The 22,027-nt window shown below is 37.3% G+C and overlaps 1 protein-coding gene across 1 annotated transcript; it reads left to right on the top strand.

Moving 5' to 3' along the window:
• The first annotated feature begins 4,204 nt into the window (after positions 1-4,204).
• LOC127660709 (leucine-rich repeat-containing protein 73-like) lies at positions 4,205-21,031 on the top strand. The gene is made up of 6 exons (XM_052151088.1): positions 4,205-5,653; positions 9,022-9,182; positions 9,478-9,600; positions 11,910-12,010; positions 19,640-19,835; positions 19,949-21,031. Exons 1-6 carry the CDS (start codon positions 5,382-5,384, stop codon positions 20,041-20,043), a joined length of 948 nt encoding a protein of 315 aa, XP_052007048.1. The 5' UTR covers positions 4,205-5,381; the 3' UTR covers positions 20,044-21,031.
• Positions 21,032-22,027: the final 996 nt, after the last annotated feature.

The raw sequence follows: 22,027 nt of genomic DNA on the forward strand, positions 1-22,027 counted from the left end.
AAAGAGCAAATGTATGATCTTTGAGAAAATCAACAAACTAACTTTCTTGCAATTAGCAACTCTTCCTGAGGCACCACACCCCACTGAGCGAAGACTTCAAATGCACACCTCATTGTTGACCTAGACACATCTGTCCCATTCTCTCCTCTCTCCCCCATTCAGCTCAGAATCACCTAAGATCTGTATGTAACAAAAGTCTATATCTGATGTATACAAATAATGTAACTAGTGTAACATGTTTGGAATCATTTAAAATGTCTCAGTGTGTCTGGTATTGTGCTCTTATTCCCAGGTTTGTAAACTTAATGACAGCAAAGTTATAAGGTCTTTGCCAAATGCTTTATAATTCTGGAGGTCTGTCTCCATCCCTGCTTGTATGTTAATGAAGTATGTCCCCAGGACTTCCAAACCTAACCACTCCCAAAATCCCCTTTGTCCATGGTTTGGGTATTTAAGGAAAGGTGACACATTACTCAGGGCTCTCTGTAATCAGATGATCCCAAACAGTTTACTGTTTGTAATTTATTTCAGGTGATTTCAATTCGAATTTCTTATGTTTTAATAAAATGTCTAACTTTGACTTATCAATGTCTAATTGGAATTGATGAATTGATTATGTTACCTGGTCAATAAATTGTCAACATTTGATTTTATTCTGACTGATTCTGACATTGTGTTTCCCAAACAGATTAAATGATTCATATGTTACCGCAAGTCTGCGTCAGATTAGTGACGACTAATATTTGGCATCGATTCAAGTGTACTTGGTTTGCAAAGACAAAAAGGGAATTTCCGTTTAGAACAGCAAACGCTGCTTGACCAATCTAAATTCGGGTGTCTAACCTCTGTTTTAATTTGATGTTTCTCCAGATAAATGTACGTGGAAACCACGCATGGCCAATCCAAAGCTATTATAAGAGAAGTTATGTTGGTCAACTTACATCTATAATAGTGGCCGTGACCTCTACTGAAGAAAACGTTAAGTTACATTCAAGTGTATGCAATTCCATGGGGCTATACTGAAGTATCTTTGATTGTGTATACGTGAACGTGACCGATCTCAGGTATATAGCAATTACCTCTGTTTGATGATCCAATACTGACTGCTTGTGATCGTGAGACCCGCGGTGTAGAGAAAACACGCGAGGACCTCAAAGCGACATAGTTTCTTAATCTAAACAGGTAAAGTATAATTAAAGAGTTAAAGGAATAATCAAACATTCGCTCACTTTTAATGATACTCAGATATCATTAAAAACCTTTTTCATTTATGGAGTCAGATGAATAAACGAGGTAATACATAAGAGAAAATGTATTTCATTTAATATTGTTGTGTCGCGTAACATGAAAGACAGTAACGCGCAGAGACCTTCACCCGTATTATTGGAGACCATCATTGGACCGATAAACGGGCTTACACTAGAATATACAAATCCACAAAAGGCTGGAGATCCTTTTCCTATTTGGCTAAACTAAACTACAGAATAGCCTTCCTAGCATTGTTCAGGACTCAGACACATTCTCTCAGTTTAAGTCTAGACTTCAGACAGGCATACACCTAATATATCCCTCAACTCATAGTTATGATGCATTAGTCAGGTCTGCTGGAAACACTTCTCATATTCTATAGCTCTGCATATAAGTTAATGGAATTTGTTAATATTATTCTATTTGTTTCCCTGACTCATCCTCAGGATACATATACCTGCCAGAAACAGCTTCGGTCCAGCCGGATGTTTAAATCCCACCACTATTGTTTTCACAGTACCAAAATTTCAGTAGTCAGAACCAATACCAGAGAAATGTCACGGTTCTCGATACCAGTTTCGGTACCACAGCATAAATATGCTAATATGACGATGTTCTATTGAACACACTAATTTAGCCTATATAAAAAGATACATTTCAATGTAAATAATAAATTAAAATAAATCCATGTTTCCTTCAAGTGTTTCTCAATCAAGGATGCATTGCTTAAGTGTTTTAAAGTAGCACACTACTGAAATCTGTTTTATTCTTTACCAAATCATGCTTTCCTTTTTGTTATTATTATTATAATTAGTAGTATTTTCCAGAATTCCATGTTTTAGAGTTTAATTTAATCATCAAAATGATGTCTAATCAATTAATTCTTAAAACTTTTAACAAGTGAAAATATAACTTTTCAATATGTCATTCCAAAATTGTATTCAACAGCAGTCTTGTTTGCTATATTATTATTATTATTATTATTATTATTATTATCATCATCATTACAATAAATGTTTACATTTTACTATACAGTTGTAATGTATTTCTGTCACAATTTCTTTAGTTTCAGGAATCTAGCTTATATTTGGAAATGTGCTTTTATTATGACGTGTATTTTTTGCCGGAAGCTTCACTTTCTGGATAAAGAGAGACTTTTATGTCTCATCTCTTTACACTGGCCTTTGTGTCTGACAAATGAAATATAGGACACCGTTTTGGAGTACTTGTATTTTGTGTTTTAGGTTACTGGTGTTTTGTATGTGGTAATTTCTAAATGTTAAGTTTTAAATGTTATTACTGTGAAGCACTTTGGTCAACTCTGTTGTTTTAAATGCTTTATAAATAAAGTTGAGTTGAGATTAAAGAGCAACTGCTGTGATTTAATTATATAAATATATAGTTTACATGTGCTGCGTGGTTCACAGCAGATTAGTGCTCTGCTTTGTCATCTGATACAATGCGTACCGTATGTGCGGTCAGATTTATACATTCAAGGTAAGCAGCTCTTCCACACTAAGACTGCAGCCTTTAGCGGTTTAATAAATCACACTTTAGACAGGACATGTCACGATTTTAATTTCATTAATTGTCCATTTCAGTGTAAGGAGTAACAGAGCACGCACTCAAAATGAGCATTTTAAAGCTGTTGTGTGTCCGTCAAACTGTGCGCTGGTACTGGATTGAGTCAGTGCTCGGTACTACAGAAACACTGGAATCATTACATCTTTTTTATTTTAGTATCGACTTGGTACCAAATTACCAGTACTTTTGACAACACTACCCACCACTATGTGTTGCTGAGCGATGACTACTAACTGTAGTCTGTGCCAACCAGACAGTGAGGTGCATTTATGGAGTTTTGGTTTCCTTGCCACTGTCAGGTTTGGCTTTATCACTGGGGGCCTAAAGGCAAATAATTTCAAGGCATGATTTTCAATCGTGTTTTTAATTTAAACTGTGCCATGACGAATTCAAGACATTGCAGCATCATTTACTGTTACAGCATCATTTTCTTTAAAGATGTGTTGTGAAACGTTCTATACAAATAAAAATGGCTTGACTATGTAGAGATCTAAGTTGGTAAATAGTGTGTATAAAGGTTATGAACCTGAACACTCTTTTGATATAATATGTGCTAGCCAAAAAAAACAAGCAATGTGCCAACCAAGTGGGGTCTTACATTCTTTTCGTTAGCAATGTTAGACAACTAGCAAATTTCACAAGCTTATATCTTCTACCAAAACGGATACCCAAAACTATAAACTAAAATTATTATATATTTAAAAATCTTTCTCAGTGTAATTTTTATTATGTTTTTGCAGAGGGGTTTAATGCTTGTTTGGACACAGATGAAATTAAAAGTTGTCAGATTTTAGCATTCAAACGCACTGACAGAAACAATCAGTGAAGGTCAAAAAGGTGAAAATGTTTATGTTACCGTAAATCAATTTACAACCTACCCCTGTAGCCGACCATCCTCGGTCACCCCCTATATATTTAATTTATTAATTAGAACTGCTGTTGATCAGAACAATGGTTTAATATTATGTTAGCTTTTTCAGTTTTACTATTAGTTCATATTAAAGTAACTATATATATATATATATATTTTCCTCCCTAGGCATTAATATTGAAAATGTTCAATAGCTTTTTTTGTATCCAAGACCTCATGGTGTGACTATGCAGAAATAGACTTTCCAAAATAAACCTACCCAAATAAATGACCTATTAACTGTGATAAATCGTGTGTCAACTAGCCCCCGTGCCCCCAATATTTCATAACGCTCAACAATCTAGCTCCAAGACCCAACTAATCATGCGTGATCGTCCGTACACTGCAACTGATGGTCATTTGTTACCTCACTTGCTCTTGGCTCGCCCATTTTGCCTTTGTACATACGCGCAACTCAGAAGACACATTCTCTCCTTGTGGCCAATCGCACAACATCAGCTGTCAAGCGGATTACCTAAAGCCTGAACAGACCAAACAGCTGTTTGGCAATGGGGGTGCTGGTGTTGGTAGGATGAGCACAATTGAATGGGAGACATTTATAGGGTGTCCATAGTAACCCACAGCACTTGCAACACTCCATTGTCATCTTTGCCTTAATGCTGGAAAGGATGAAGAACCGAGGAACCAAACAAGCATGTCGGGAATACATGCGCAAAGGAAACAGAAAAAGCTGAAGTAGGCGCACCACACCTTTCCGCGTTTTTCTGAGCCTAAAGATAGCAAAATGCTCAACAATCGGATGTGTTAGAAATTGCGTGCCAATGTTCTTTTATTTCAGCTGCGAAATGACAGTCGATGGTCAATGGTGTCAGTGCTATAGACACTAGAACGCTAGAACTATAAGGGGCTGTTCACATCGAACGCGTTTTTGCGTCTGTCCGCTTTGTTTTTTTTAATTGTTTTTCTATGTAAAATTGCTCTAGACGGACGTTTTTATGCGGTGCGTTTTCTTTCAGCGTCTCGCACAAGAGCGCCGCATGTTTTAGACGCCTTGTCAAGTAAACAAAAACGTGAACTTAAAAAAGGGGCTTTAGACACCTCCTTTTTGTTATATTTGTTGAACCACATCTTGATCTTTTTTCTCTCCAACGTCTCGTGTAGGAACGCCGCGTTTTTAGACGCCGTGACAAGTTAAAAAGAAGGTCAACTTTTAATAAGGCGCCTCGAGACTCTTGGGTTGTTATTAGTTGCGTCGCGTCTCGATGTTTTTTCTGTGTCTTGCGCAGGAGCGCCGCGTTATTTAGACGCCGTGTTAAGATAAAAGAACGTCAACTTTTAAAAACGCATCTGGAGACATATTGCGTTCCGTTATATTCGTTGCGCTGCGTCTGGCGTTATTAGCGCAAGAACGCGTTCCGACTGAGCAGTCCGGAGCTTTAATTGCAAACAAACAAGCGTATTTTTGCGTTTTTAGTTGACATTTTATATTGTCCTTTCACTAAAACTGGCCACTCTGTAGAATACGTCGCTGTGTAATCGAATGATGTCATCTATATTCGCGTGTTGTGTTCTCAAAGTTGGCACTCGCTTCAAAGAACATGCTTGTCGGGCATCTCTTTAACTCCACGATCCATAATGCTGTCCTCTTGGAACGTTAGTCAACCTTGATGCCACCGAAATGCTGCCGGGCTCGATTCAGATAACGGGAGAGGCGCTGTCCGGTGCTGAAATCAAAGATATATGCGACAATCTGAAAGAGAACAGTGTGCGGCTTCTGTCTGTTCGGGGATGTCAGCTGTCCGATCGAGACTTCGGCCGTGTGTGTCGCGGCGTGGCAGAGTCGCATTCTCTCGCGCAACTGAACCTGAACCTCGGTGTGGTGTCCACCATCAACCGGACGAAGCAGCTGGCAGATGCGCTGAAGGCCAACAGATCCATCCAGACACTCTTGTAAGTGCTCGAGCAAAGGCGTCTGTTGTTACACTGCTTGCAATGCACCACTGAATTATTATTAATAATATTCATTTATTATTATAATAATTATTATCATTATTATTAATAATACTAATTCATATTATTCCTCTCTGCAATGAATTTAGCTCGAATCACTTAACGTCCATGACTCAATTTAAATGTATATTTTATAATCCCTACTAGTGTCCTTTATAGCCTATACTTTTCAGAAATATAAATATAAAACTCAATATGAAGTTCTATTCTAAATCGTTGAATACAATGTGTGCTCCATCTTGCTAAATTATCTTAGCAAATATTTTTATATTTAGCAGTAAACTGTGCATTTAATTCTCATTACTTCAACTTGTTTATCATTTTTTAAACAATAATACCTGACAGATTTACACAGCCAGGAATCTTTTAACAATTAATAAATGCCAGTTTTGCTAATTTATTCTCAGACCAACCATTAGTCATAAACCCTTTTAAAAACTGTTTGGGTTAATCTGAAACCTGAATCTGAAAGAAACACACACACACACACACACACACATGTTGTGTTTCCATGTTTTATGGAGACTTTCCATAGACATAATGGTTTTTATACTGTACAAACTTTATATTCTATCCCCTAAACCTAACCCTCCCCCTAAACCTAACCCTCACAGAAAACGTTCTACATTTTTACATTTTCAAAAAACATAATTTAGTATGATTTATAAGCTGTTTTCCTCATGGGGACCGACAAAATGTCCCCACAAGGTCAAAAATTTCGGGTTTTACTATCCTTATGGGGACATTTGGACCCCACAAAGTGATAAATACACGCTCACACACACACACACACACACACACACACACACACACACACACACACACACACACACACACACACACACACGTTGGTCTACCTATCATTATGAGGACTTTCCATAGACATAATGGTTTTTATACTGTACAAACTATAGATTCTATCCTCTAAACCTAACACAACCCCTAAACCTAACCCTCACAGAAAACCTTCTGCATTTTTACATTTTCAATAAAACATTGTTTAGTATGATGTTTAAGCGATTTGAATTATGGGGACACTAGAAATGTCCTCATAAATCACATTTATAGCATAATAACCTTGTAATTACCAGTTTGTAACTTACAAAATTGTCCTTGTAAATCACAAAAACACGCACACACACACACACACACACACACACACACACACACACACACACACACAAACACAACAAAGTGTAAAATTGGTTGCTGTGTTTTGGTAATGTGATAAATTGTTTATTTTTTAATCAAATTAGATGAATAATGATTATTTGTTTAGAGTGTCTACTAAATGTTGACATGTAACGTTAAAATCAATTGAAAGTCTTTTTCAAAATATTCAGCTTGTCAGATTTTTGGCCAAAAAATTTAAAAAGGGGAAAAATTAAAAATTCTTTGAACATTTCCGATTTTTTCAGACCAGGGCCGGATCTAGGGTTTTGGGGGCCCTACAGTTTTCTAGAAAATACTAGTTAATTTAGAAAAAAAATATACAAAATGAAACATACTACGTTTTATTGATACGGTTGTGTGTTTTGTTGATTAGAGTAATTGATGGGCAAAAAAATAAATAAATGGGGGTGGTGGGTGAGATCCCGAACCAATTATGGGGCCCTAAACAACTGTTTATGTTGTTTATTGGGTCGGGCCAGCCCTGTTTCAGACTTCAGGAACATAAATATATGTTCCAAAAGAAAATAAACAAGATATTAACTTCAATCAAATCGACTGAGTGTGTGTGTGTGTGTGTGTGTGTGTGTGTGTGTGTGGGTGGGTTTGGGTGTTTTACGAGGACTTTATTTAGGTTACAAACTGGTATTTACAAGGGTATTATGCTATAAATGTGGTTTATCCCCATAATTCAAATTGCTTGAAAGTTTTTTTTGTGAGGGTTAGGTTTAGTGGCAAGGTACTATAGGGGATAGAATCTATAGTTCATACAGTATAACAAATCATTATGTCTATGGAGACTCCTTATAAGGATAGCCACACCAACAAGTGTGCATATGAGAATTACCTTGTTAGTACCAGTAAAATTCGAACAGACAGCAATGACATCACAATATTTGCAATGTAAATTCTTTCTTGCATCTATTATTAGAAAGGGTCATTCCTGTTATGCAGTACACTTTAAAAAATATATTAAATTATAAAATATTAAAAAGGGACTACCACACTTGCTCTGGTCAAGCTTAAACACTTAAACTTTATTAATTCTAACTTGATAATTTGCACAAGAAAAAGTAATGCCTAACAAGATGGAAATAATGGACTAAAGTTAGACATTGATCAGTGATTAATATCTTTAATATCTATATATTTTATTCAATATATTAAGACAAATACAATGGGGACAACAAATTGTACTGCATAGTAGAATGACCTTTAAAGGGATAGTTCACTCAAAAATGAAAATTCTCTCATCATTTGATCACCCTCATGCCATCCCAGATGTGTATGACTTTCTTTCTTCTGCTGAACACAAATGAAGATTTTAGACTAAACTCTCAGCTCTGTAGCTCCATATGCAAGTAAATGGTGGCCAGAACTTTGAAGCTCCAAATTGAACATAAAGGCAGCATAAAAGTAATCCATAAGACTCCAGTGGTTAAATCCATGTCTTCAAAAGTGATACGATGGGCGTGGGTGAGAGTCATTTCTACTATAAATCTCCACTTTCATTTTCACATTCTTCTACTTTTGTTTTTGCGGATTCACATTCTTCCTGCATATCGCCACCTAGGAGAATTTATGGTAAAAAAAAAATATTGATATGTTTCTCACCCACACTTATCATATCACTTCTGAAGACGTGGATTAAATCACTGGAGTTTTATAGATTACTTTTATGCCACCATTATGTGCTTTTTGGAGCTTCAAAGTTTACCATTCACTTGCATTGTATGGACCTACAGAGCTGAGATATTCTGCTAAAAATCTTCATTTGTGTTCAGCAGAAGAAAGAAAGTCAAACACATCTGGGATGGCATAAGGGTGAGGAAATCATCAGAGAATTTTAATTTTTGGGTAAACTATCCCTTTAACTATCTTTTACTGCTTTATATTATATAAGGACTCAAAGAAGCATTATTTATTGATTCTCATGCACAAAAATCAAGATTGTTTTGTTTTTATACATGTCACTGTGTCATGTCAGTGGCCAAGTTTAAGATGTCTCTGAAGCAGCTGTTCATTCAGACAGAACCATAGCTTTTGTTGTTTTGCAAGAACTGTTATTTTCTTCAGGGAATTGGAATCTAGCATAGAACATGATGTCCCTGAAACTCTTGTCACTCTTCCACTTATAGTCTACATGGGAGTCCACTGTTAGATGCAGGATTGGTCACTCTTAATGCAGCTCTCTCCACTCACCCCTCGCTGGTGTCATTGGATTTGGGCGACTGCATGCTGGGTGATGAAGCAGTGCGTCTCATCTGTGGCATGCTACCTCCGGATGGAGCTAAATCAGGTAAAGCAATCACAATTTAACCAGTAAACAGTATTCATGACACGTTCCACTTTAAACGCAGTGTGACGCATTCAGATTACATAAACAAATGAGGATTCCACCTGATAATGAAAAATGTGTGATTGTGAATCTTACTGGATAGTTTGGTTTTGAGGGCTATTTGCAAAGTTTATCGGTGAGTTTTTAAGATTTATATGAAGAATGTGATATCTGCAAATTAACTGAGATTTAGCAGAAGACTTACAGCTATGTTGAATTAACAATGCTCTTCTATGTGATCAATATTACTGCACAGGGCTTAAAGAGCTTACACTGAGTGCCAACCCAGCCATCAGCAGCCAGGGTTGGGCTCGACTGGCCATCGCTGTAGCACATAGCTCACAGTTAAGGGTCCTCAACCTTGACTACAATCCTTTAGGTGAGCACATTTCTCCAGCCGTGTAAAGACAATGCCCAACAGGAATAGATTTACACTGCCATTAAACACAGATATTGGTGAACTGACAGCAGCTTAGCAAACTAACAGTAAGTTTGATCAGCAATGGGGTTTATTTGAAACTCATTGTCATATGTTCACAAGTTTAGTTGCTGCTTATCAGCACACACAGATTTTATGCATATTTTGTTTTACTCATAAAACAACAGAAAACTGTTTCCTGAAATGACCTACAATGGGGTCCAAAAGTCTACGGCCACAATGAAAATGTGGGATTTTCTTTTTCATTTAAACCTGGTAATAGTTAAAGATTTTCTGATTTAGAAAAATCTAAAATACAATACAAGTTAAGCTCAATCGACAGCATTTGTGGCACAATACACTCACTGTTTCAAAAGTTTAGCCACAAAACATGAACAATATGCATATTAACATGATTTTAGTGTGATAAAATCTCTTACTAACCTTTTCTGTGTAAAGTTATAGACAATTTTACAAAATAACTGTAAAAATTACAATTTAAACAACTTTACAGCTCAAATAATACATGAGTTTCAGCAAAATTACTGTAAGTGCTTTTATAAAATTATAAGCTTCACATTTCTGCCTCTAATTGCTCCAAAAATAGACCCCATTGACTTCCATTGTAAGTGCCCCACTGTAACCTTTTTTTTAAAAAAAAAGAAAAGGAGGGACAAGTCAAAATCATGTTTTGTGGCATTCGACATTATGCCACAAATGCTGCTGATTGAGGTTAACTTGTATTGAACATGGAATGTTCCTTTTAACTATATGTAAAGGGATTAAGGGAAAGGAGGAGGCGAGAACCGGCTTGACAATATAAATAATATTTTAATTATACACTGAACCAAAAAGACAAACACACACACACACAGTTGTCGGACAGCTGTCCATAACTCTCTCTCTCTCTCACGCACTGCAGCTTCCAGTCGGCCTTTATCCCTCTCTGAGGCTTGATTAGCCTGATTAGGGGCCGGGTGTGCAGAATCATGACCCGGCCCTGCCCTCCGCACTGCCACATTCCTATCTCAGGCCGGGGAGCCCCCGGCATGACGTACACCCCTCCCCTTTCCCTGGGGAGGGGCGTACCTTCCACACCATCTGCCGGCAGGTCATCCTCGTCTACCTGGATGAGGGAGGGGACAAGGGGAGGGAAATAAAATAAAATGTGGCACCTACACTCCGTAACCGCGATCGTGCCAAATTAACAGAACAATTTTAAAAAGAGAGGGAAAGGCCAACACGGAGTGGCAGTGGGAGAGATAGGAGAGCGAGAGAGGTGAGAGAAAAAAACACTTACTTGCCGGTTCTCCGATACACCGCAGCTTGGTCCTCGGCCACTCCTCCCCCCTCTAATAGACGACAGCCATGTCTCCCCGGACGGATGGGAGGCAGTCCTCCGGCCCCTTGCGGACAGAATGCCCCACTGCGTTTTTGGTGGACTGTAGGGGTCTCCCCCACCCCTGGCTGCGGTAACTGCTCCAGGTGGTTGGGTGGAAGCCCCTCCTCCCCTTGTGGTTGGTGGCCGTTCCTCCGCTTCTAGTCGGCCGGGCTCCTCCGTCCTCCGGCGGATGGCCGCGGCTGCTCCTTTGGGGTGGATGGTAGCGCCGAGAACTCCACTGCGGCACATCCCTCCTCCTTCCTGGATTTCGGCACCAGTGTAAAGGAGTTAAGGGAAAGGAGGTGGCGAGAACCGGCTTGACAATATAAATAATATTTTAATTATAAACTTAACCAAAAAGACAAACACACACACACACACACACAGGTGTCAAACAGCTGTCCTTAAATCTCTCTTTCTGCCGCATTGCAGCTTCCACTCAGCCTTTATCCCTCTCTGAGGCTTGATTAGCCTGCTTAGCCATCTGCCCTGCCACATTATATCTTTCAATAAAAGATACCAAATTTCTATTTGCATTTTCACTAGTGTTTCCACACTTTTGTACCCCACTGTATGTCAAACAATGTACTACTACAACACTTTTAATCAGTAACATAACACAAAGTTTGACACATAAATCTCTTCAATAATTACTGCAAGGAAGCAAGTCTTTCCCTGAAGTATAGCGTATGGTATAGATGTTTTATGTTTTTCTTTTCTTTAAGACATTTATTTAGCTGACCATTGCTCCCCAGTGCATGAAATTGCTACTCTGGTACACAAACATTGCTGCTGGAAAAATGCAGGGTTTGCACTTTTAAAACCACAAGGATTGAATGTTGCATCTTGACCCCTCTGTCTCCGCTTCTCCCACTGGTTGTGTTTTCAGGGGATCAAATTGCTGGAATGTTGGCTGTCACTGTTGCGTCCAGTCGAACTCTGGAAGTTCTGGACTTGGAGGGGACTGGCCTCAGCAATAAGTCAGCACAGGTAGATTCAGAACTACTCCATGTAAAATCTTTATTTTATTTATGTAATTTTACGGAATTTATTCCACTACTTGTTTCCTCTAGCATCTTCACAAGTTCCTTTGCTGTTGTTCTGGGATTTATTTGCACTTTTTTCACCAAACTACGTTCATCTCTAGGAAATAGAATGTATCTCCTTCCTGAGCAGTATGATGAGTGTGTGGTCCCATGATGTTTATACTCATCCACAGATGAATGTGGTACCTTCAGGCTTTTGGAAATTGCTCCCAATTATGAACCAGACTTGTGGAGGTCCACAATTGTTTTTCTGAGGTCTTGGCTGATTTCTTTAGATTTTCCCATGATGTCAAGCAAAGTGGCACTGAGTTTGAAGGAAGACCATAAAATACATTCATGGACACACCTCCAATTGACTCCAATCAGAAGCTAAATTAGGCTTAACATAATTTTACGGACTTTTCCAAGCTGCTTAAAGGCACAGTTAACTTAGTGAATGTAAACTTCTAAACCTCTGGAATTGTGATACAGTCAAATTAAAAATAATCTGTCTGTAAACAATTGTTGGAAATATTACTTGTGTCATGCACAAAGTAGATGCCCTAAACAACTTGCCAAAACTATAGTTTGCAAATATGAAATATGTGGAGTGGTTAAAAAATGAATTTTAATGACTTCAACCCTAAGAGTATGTAAACTTCTGACTTCAACTGTAGAACAAAAATGCACCTTAAAAGTAGTCCATATGAAATTATGTGTTGTGTGATGAGCAAACTCGATAATATTCCCCAATGATAATCCTTAGATAATCTTCATGTGAAGGGTGAAGTATTTCCTTAAAAAACCTGTCAAATTGTATCTGTTGTTCAGTGAATTTGTAACTGCCACAAAGGGTATATTGATAGAAGTTAATTATTTTGTTGTCACAACCTTCCACTAGAGGGCAAAGTTGCACAGTAAACTCCTTGTGCGTGCTTTCGGTGTTTGCAAACATTGCTTTCTCATGTGTGCTCCCCTCATGATGGCTGTAATTGCAAAATCTGGTCCTTTTCAGTCTGTTATGTGTGTTAAAGGGGTCATGACATGGTTTTTTTTATTGTATTATTATGTTCCCTTAGGTGCAATTATAGTATTAATATATATTTTTTTAAGAAAAACTTTTAAAATCTAGTGATTTATGACCTTTTCCCACCCTGTTTCTCATCCTCTGATTCAAACAGTCTGTTTTGGGGGCGTTTTCCATTTAAGACTTCAGTGTTAACGCCCACTGTTATGATTGGCTAACGTCAGTGCCTATGTATCAATTATTGACGCCCCAGCCAGAACAATATGCAAGTAAACTAAGTAAAAACACTGTGATTATTCATAATGAATGAAATTGCGCTTTAAAAAGTAGTTTAAAGTTTAAAATAGATTACTTACAGTTTGCGTCGTCATTTTTCCCAGAATAGTCGGCACGGACTTATCTTTGAGCAACAGTTTTCTGGCAAAGCCAGCATCATATTGAGATTTGTTCTCAAAACAGTCATCCTTAAAATGTACAGAACAAACGCTTAAGTTAACACTGCCGTGACTGGAACGTCCGCAAAAAATAAACTGCATCCATTTTTCCCTGACGTCTGGATCTTTCGGCAGCTTATTCAGAGGTTTTGTTTGACCACAGCCAGGAACAGCACATCCGTGTGGCATCGTAATTTTCCTGTGCACAAGTAGTCTCTGTCAGAGCTCGCTGTCCATCGACTGAACACTTGTGAGGCGCACGGCGATACGAAATGAGCGTAGTTGTCTTGCGCTTATAGCGTAGTTATCTTGTGCTGGAGGCGGTCATATGCAAACGCTGTTACGTCACTTCTAACCGACACGTCACTTCTAACCATGAATCCAGAACGAGCTGTATTTTGAGCTTGATTAAATAAATGATTCGTTTAGAATGGGGAGGACGTCTTAAAATATTAAAATTGCAGGACGTTTTAATGATACAAAGACCTCTTATATACCAAAAGATCAAGGCAAATTTGGTTTCTCATGTCATGACCCCTTTAATGAATGAGTCAACACATCAAAGATAACTGGCTTGGAAATTATGAAAGTATACATTGACATCTCTATCCATCAACTACTTCCTCTGCTCATATCAACCCCAGTCACGCAGTGTACTATCCAGGTAGGACACCAGTTTCAAGCGTCATGCAATATGTCTGTCCGCACTGAAAGTGAAAATACTGTGTGACTATGGCAAGCCCTTTTAACATTTAAAAGCAAAGTTTGACTATCCGGAATTAACATTGTAGATATCAACAACGTCTTTCTGACTAGTCGTAATTACATTTTGGATAGTTGGAATTGTCATTCAAGATATCTGTAACGTAACTGTGACCAGTCGAATCTACAGATAGAGATATCTGTAATTACATTTTGACTAGGCAGAATGAAAGTTACAGATATCTCAAATTTTAGATATCTCTAATCAAAATTCATTTCAAGATATCTATAAATTGATAATAGATATCTACAATTAAATTATGACTATCCCTAACTCCAGTTTGAGATATCTACAACGTTATTTTGACTAGTCATAATTCCAGTTACAGATATCTACAACATAATTTCGCCTAGTCAAAACTTAATTTAAGATATCTGAAAAGGAACATGTAGATATCTTGAATTGAGGTGAATTAAAGATATCTTGAACTGGAGTTTATGACTAGTCAGAATCAAATTGTAGATATCACAAACTGGAATTACAGATATCTACAACTCAGTTGCAGATATCCATAATTCACATAGTGGATATCTGCAACTGAATTGTAGATATCTGTAATGATAAACCCCATACAAATGAATGGCAAAAGTGACGTCATTTGTCCTAGGAAGAATGTCTTTATGGATATCTGAAATGACAATTATGGATAGGAAGAATGTAGTTTCGGATATCTGAAATGTTCTTTTTGACTAGGCAAAACTGAATTACAGATATCTGCAACACCTATCCAATCTAGCTTTTAAATGTTAAAAGGGCTTGCCATAGTGTGACACAATCGTAGCCAATCAGAACATATTTGATGTGTATGTCATTTAAACAAAGCTATATGAAGTGGGATTTTGGACCAATGAGGTTTCATTGTAGTGTAAAATAAAAACCAGCAAATGACAAATCATCTTGTCTCTTGATGTGCAGATACAAGCATATATCAATATATTGAGACTCTTTTTCTCATAATATTGCATTAATATTTTAGACCCTTATCAAATTGAGTTATTTATTTATATAATTTCCTACAGTTAATCTAAATTAGCACACACTCTGAAACCTAGAGATTAAAGATGCAGTTCAATAAACTTACGTTGACCTTTTGTGACAACATGCCCCAATATCGTCATCCCACGACCTCAACCAATACCAAATCTACACCTCTTTAAACAGCCTATTATAGGCTTTTCAGCAAAAAAAAAAAAAAATTTATAATTAAAAGTAGAACAGCTGAGAATCCAGAGAAGCATTTGAATCACACTGTCTCTGCAGGGAGCCAGAAGTGAGAGAAGAGACTCAGTCAGTTATGTCTCCATAATTTGATCTCAACCCCATTCATCCAATGATCTAATGCCATTACCATCCTAGACTACACTTAGACTCCATCTTTCTTTTATTCTGACTGCTAATTGTTTAGTAACATTGTCTAACACACGGTGAGGTCTTGGACTTTTTTACTCATAATTGAGAAGTATTGGAGCAATCTTAGAGCGAGAGAGAACACAGATGCTCTGTCTTTCAAAAACATTGCTCCACACTCAAGGCAGAATCACACAACTCCTCTCCACACCATTCAAACACTCTTATGCCAACATGATTGTGGTGGTGGGGGCATGGTTAAGTGTCGCTTTGTGACTGGAGAGCAAAATCAGGAGATGAGAACGGTACGAATCATCACCTGGCAATGATTGTCTCTAATAGCAGTTTGTCATTGCAGTGACAGTGGAGACGGGCTTTAAGAGTGAGCCAGATGCCAGTCACGAGAGAGAGTTACGAGAAACGAGCTGGTCCGTTTAAAAGTGTAGTTTCTGATTGTGATTGCTGAAAAGCATAAATATTGAGTTTCAAAGAAATAAAACATACTATTTGAGTTGGATTTGTCATCTCCCGCTTCCTCCTTTTGCTTAGTATGATCATTGTTACAATGATCATACTGGAAATCAACATTTTGGCATCAATTCAGATGTGTTTACCTTCTCTGTAGCTACTAATAGCATGTTCTGCGAGCAGCCTCTAAGACACGTGTTCTTGTGCCATGGAAGTCAGGAAGTAATCACGTTCACATAAACCATGATGAGCATGATTCGGAGGTTGCATTTTTACTCCACTAACGGCTAGGTTTGGGGGTTGAGCATATGGTTAATAAAATATGCGTTCCTGTTGACTGTAGTACATCATTCACAACTAAAAATACAACAAAAATGTTTGGCTCCACCCTGTGGTCACTTCACATAAACATCACTTCCAACTTCAGCCGCTGGGGGTAGTGGTTTAAACTTTTGCTAAAAAAAAACGATTTCAGCAACAGAACGACATCCTGTTGCCGAATTCTCAGTGTGCTTATCTGCTGGTGCACAAGGGCATTGTAATGCTAAAACAGAAAAGGTGCAAAAGTTATTAAAGTTATAAAGTTATTAAATTAAAATGAAATTGGTAAATGTATTACTTGTTATACAATTTTGATGTTTTAAATAAATGGGTAAAAAAAATACTCTTTGTAACAGGTTTGACTGTAAACATTGTGACATTATTGCAAAAACTTACACTTCAAAATGGTTAAAAAACAAAAACAAATGCTAAACTTTGACACATAGTTTGATAATGTCTAAATATATACATTGCTTTCACAAAGTATTCAGACCCCTACATTTTTTTTTATATTTTGTTATGTTTTATGCTAAAATGCTTTAAAAAATATATATATTTCACATCAATCTACACTCCATACCATATAATGATGAAGCAAAAAACTGATTTTTGATAACTTTGCAAATTTATTAAAAAGCAAAAACTGAAATATTACATTGACATACGTATTCAGACCCTTAACTCAGTACTTAGTTGAAGCACCTTTGGCAGCGATTACAGCCTCAAGTCTTTTAGTGTATGATGCAACAAACTTTGCCAACCTGGATTTGGGGATTTTGGAGAGTCAGTGGACAGCCATTGTCAGGTCTCTCCAGAGATGGTCGATTGGGTTCAAGTCTGAGCGCTCTGGGCCAGGTTTTAATTAAGGATATCTCTGTATTTTGCTGTGTTCAGCTTTCCTTCAACCCTGACCAGTCCCCCAGTCCCTGCTATTGAAAAACACCCCATAGCATGATGCTACTGCCACTATGCTTCACCGTTGGGATGGTATTGTGCAGGTGATGAACGGTGCCTGGTTTCCTCTAGACATGACACTTGGAATTGAGGCCAAACAGTTCAATCTTCATTTCATCAGACCAGAGAATCTTGTTTCTCACAGTCTGAGAGTCCTTTAGATGCTTTTTATGTGTCTTGCACTGAGGAGAGGCTTCCATCTGGCCACACTGCCATAAAACCCAGATCGGTGGAGTGTTGCAGTGATGGTTTCCTACTGCAAGTTTCTTCCATCTCCACACATGATCTATGGAGCTCAACCAGAGTGGTCACCTCTCTTACCAAGGCCCTTCTCCAATACAATGCAGCAAAAAATTTTTTTGCCTTCACCAGATTTGTGCCTCGACACAATCCTGTCTCTGAGTATTACAAAATACAGGCAGTTCCTTTGACCTCATGGCTTGATATTTGCTCTGATATGCATTTTCAGCTATGAGACCTAATATAGATAGGTGTGTGCCTTTCCAAATCATGTCCAATCAATTTAATTTTACACAGATGGACTCCTATCAAAGTGCAGAAACATCTTGAAGATGATCCAGAGAAATGGGATGCAACTGAGCTGAAGTTTATTGTCATAACAAAGGGTCTTATGAATACTTATGTCAATGTGATATTTCAGTTTTTTCATTTGAATAAATTTGCAAAGTTATCAAAAATATATATATTGTTTTTTGCTTTTTCATTATGGGTAATGTAGTGTAGAATGAAAATTAAGGGGTCTGAATACTTTCTGAATGCACTGTATCCAAATGCATAACTTGTGATAAAATGTTGAATTTTTACACAATAGGTGGCTGTATTGAACACTGCAGCCATCTACTGGCTATTATTGTCATAACATGATTTTCATGTCATGTTATTTTTATTTGTCCACCAGATGGCAGCAATCTGCCCCAATACAGGACACATTCTTATATGTTCTTCATGTTTCTACTTATAGAAGTGTAGGTTTTTACTGTAGTGAAGTTACATAAATAAGTGCATCATTTTATTGTTTTTACTTCAGGGAAGAATAAATGTAATCATTTCTGTAAAAAAAAAGAAAAAAGAAGATACACCTGTACAGTTTCCAGTCAAAAATGACCATGAACTGTGAAGCAGTCCTTCTTTAACAGAATAGAAGTGTTAAAGTACCTGCATTTAATCACATCTATAGTTTCACTGTTATCCTTACCCCTAATCCTAAACCTAACCCAATCCTTACCCCACACCCTAACCCTACACATACCTCAACCTCAGTAGCAGCAAATGTGAATCTTGTGAGAATCTTGAAAACAACATATAATTACACAAATGTACATTGTATTGTATGTATTTTGATGTTTGTACATTAAATACACCTAATATAAAGTGACACAGATAAGCTTGTAGTGGCTCATTGTTTTTGGCACTGACCTTAAGTATTCCTCCGGAGTAAATTATTTTTGGGTTGTTGTTAGTATGTTAGAAGTCCAAGAACATACAGGTCAAATCATGGCCACATTGCAGATATAGTTTATTTATACTTCATAAAGATCGTAATTTATCAAAGGAATATTCCGGGTGCAGCACAAAGTAAGCTCAATCAACAGCATTTGTAGCATAATGTTCATTACTACAAATCATAAATTAGACTTAAATGCTAAAATACAGATTTTTTTAAAGTACAGCCACAATAATACATGTTAACATGATTTTAGCCTGATCTTGTAAAGCTATATAGTCAATATTACCAACCATGAAATCACAGTATTGGATATAACTTTACACAGAAAATGTTTGTAATTGGTTTGGTCAATGTCAATGTTTACATCTTGTGGCTATACTTTTGAAACGGTGTGTATTTTAGCATTTATAGATTGGCCCCATTAATTTCCATTGTAAATGCCTCACTGTAACCACTTTTTTTAAATAAAAAAGGGGCTGATTGAAATCATTTTTGTGGTAATTAACATTATGTCACTAATGCTATTGATTGAGCATAACTTGTATTGAACTGAGAAGGTAAATTCAGGACAACCTCAGGACTTTGTCTAATCAGATTAAATGCCCATATGCTTGATTTGATGCAAGCTGAAATGATATCTTAGGTAGCCAAACGTATTAATTAGAAAGACGTGTCCACATACTTTTGGTCATGTACTGTATGTCTTTACTGATAAATCAAGTTGCAGGAAAGATTCACTTATTTCATTCATTTTCAACATTCTCTACATGCAATCTTTTATCCTGTGGGCATGTTTTTCCTCATGTGTTCAGGTCTTCCTAGACATGGTGGAGAACTACCCCACCAGCCTCCGTGTGCTGGTTCTAGCCGAAAACGACATCAGCCCTGAGCTCCAGCAGCAGATCTCAGATCTGCTCTCTGAAGGAGAGGAGGAGGAAGATAAAGACGGAGAGGCCTGTGGAAGCTCGGTGACCCCCAGAGAGAAACCGGCCTGGGTTCCCCACATCAGTAAGGGCTGACCCAGTCTCACTCTCTCAGCCTGTTCCCTTTGCTTCAAGACTTTTTCATTTAGATTTCCTGCTTTCTCTCTCCCTCTTTGTGTGTGGATGACTTTCCTGGAGTAACTGCTTCTAAGAAGCCGGGGAACAAGGGAAGTACAGAAACTCACATTTCTCATGCAATATTTGGGAGAGATCGGATATTATTTATGAAATAGAGATTTACATTTCTTATAATTGCCAGGTTGTGAGTTGTTCTCTGTACTGTATGTCCTAAAGTCATTAGATTTTTTGTAAGGTTTTTTTAAAGGAATTAGTTCAACCAAACATGAACATTCTGTCATTATTTACTCACCCTTATGCTGTTCCAAACCTGCATAAACTTTCTTTTGTTGAACACAAAAGGTGAATTTTGCAAGAATCTCCTGGTTGCTTTATTGCCATATAAGGAAAGTGAATGAAGACTGGGGGTCTTTGGAGCTCAAAAAAAAAAAAAAGTAAAAAATGTAAATTTGGGTCTGAGCTTCACACAAAGCTCTCGTAAGGCTTAAGAAGACTTGGAATATAGCACAAAGGTCATATGGTCTACTTTTATGTTGTTTGGAACTTGACATTTGCAGTCCCAATTCATTTTCATTATATGGAAAAGAACAGCTGGGGAATTTTTCAATTTTAAAAATTCACAGAAAATAGAAAGTCATACGGGTTTGCAACAACATGAGGATTAATAAATGATAACAGAATTTTAATTTCTAGGTGAACTATCCCATATGGAAGAAACTTTAGTAGACAAAGAAACTGGTTCAGTCTTTTCCTGTCCTCTTTAGAAGTACACATTTCAAACATTTACCAAATTGTCTCTGACCCTTCCAGACTCTTCCAGCTCCCAGATGGTCCTGATGACATCAGGACTGGGTGAGAGCTTTTTGGCAGAGACAGAGATGTGAATCTGGAGCTGCCAGTGTTTTGTGTTTGCAGTGTATGACTGCGGCAAGACCACCAGTTTGCGTGCCAGCACTTACACCGCATGACCTGTAGCACTTAGCGGAAGACAGTTTGAAGCTGGAGCAAAAACCTTAAACACCAAGTGACTTATAATACACAATAGTGAATGATTTATTTAACAGATGTAAAATCTATTTATAAATAAGTATTTAACCAATAAAAGTATACTCCGTTAGATGAGCTGTATAGGATTGATGTGATGTCCTGGTATCTGAATAAATACGTTTACATCTTTTTAAATTCATGCTTGGTTTTTGTTGTTTCCAGCACCTGACTGTTAAAATATTATAAGAACTATGTCAGTGAGCATTAAACACCCCATAATGGTCAACCTGTTCTCATAGAATCATCAGAAAAATGCAGAATCACTTGCGTTTTGTTACAACCTAGAATGAACGTTACCATTACTACATTTTTGCAAACTGACTTTTACGTGCTGAATTCTATGTTTTGCCGCAGTTGCCTGGTGAAATTAACAACTGTGCATTTAATTAACTTTCACACAAATCACAACAATGGCTGATTAAGACTTTATTAACACTTTTGTTTTGCACACACTGCTGTTATGTATCAAAACACTTTTACTCTAATGCATTATTTGCTTGTATAACAGACCGACCAACATTTACACAGTTATTCCAGTTATGTGATCAGCTTGCGCTGTAGCTCACCTAATAGAGTGTTGGACTTTGGACTCAGAGGACCAAGGCTCAAAACCAGCCAAGAACACTTGAAACAAAAGTGTAAGTAAAATTAAAGTGTCATAAAAGCAATAAAATGTTTTACAAAAAACACTATCAGTTGGGTTTAGGTGTTGGTTTAGGGTAAGTATGTCTGCTTTGTTCACTTCTCATTTATCTTTTAAGACACTACTATTTAGGTTTATTTTAAAGTTTAGGTAGGCATGTTTTAAAAAATCCATCTAATATTCACCTTAAAAATCTTGTCTGATTACAACATAATTTCAACTGGGAAACTGCAGCCAAACGTGTCATGTCATTTTGGTTTACAAAAATGTTGTCATTGTCATGTACATTTTATGAGATCAGGCCATTTTTTATGTAACATTTGCTTTTATGACACTATTGGTTTGGTTTAGTTTTAAGATTTAGGGTAGGGAGGTGGTTTTTTTTATTTAAAACTTCAAGCATTAATCTAAAAACTTAATTTAATTGAACCTACTTATAGCGCCACACT

Source organism: Xyrauchen texanus, chromosome 20 (assembly GCF_025860055.1).
Source record: "Xyrauchen texanus isolate HMW12.3.18 chromosome 20, RBS_HiC_50CHRs, whole genome shotgun sequence".
NCBI classification, from domain to species: Eukaryota; Metazoa; Chordata; class Actinopteri; order Cypriniformes; family Catostomidae; genus Xyrauchen; species Xyrauchen texanus.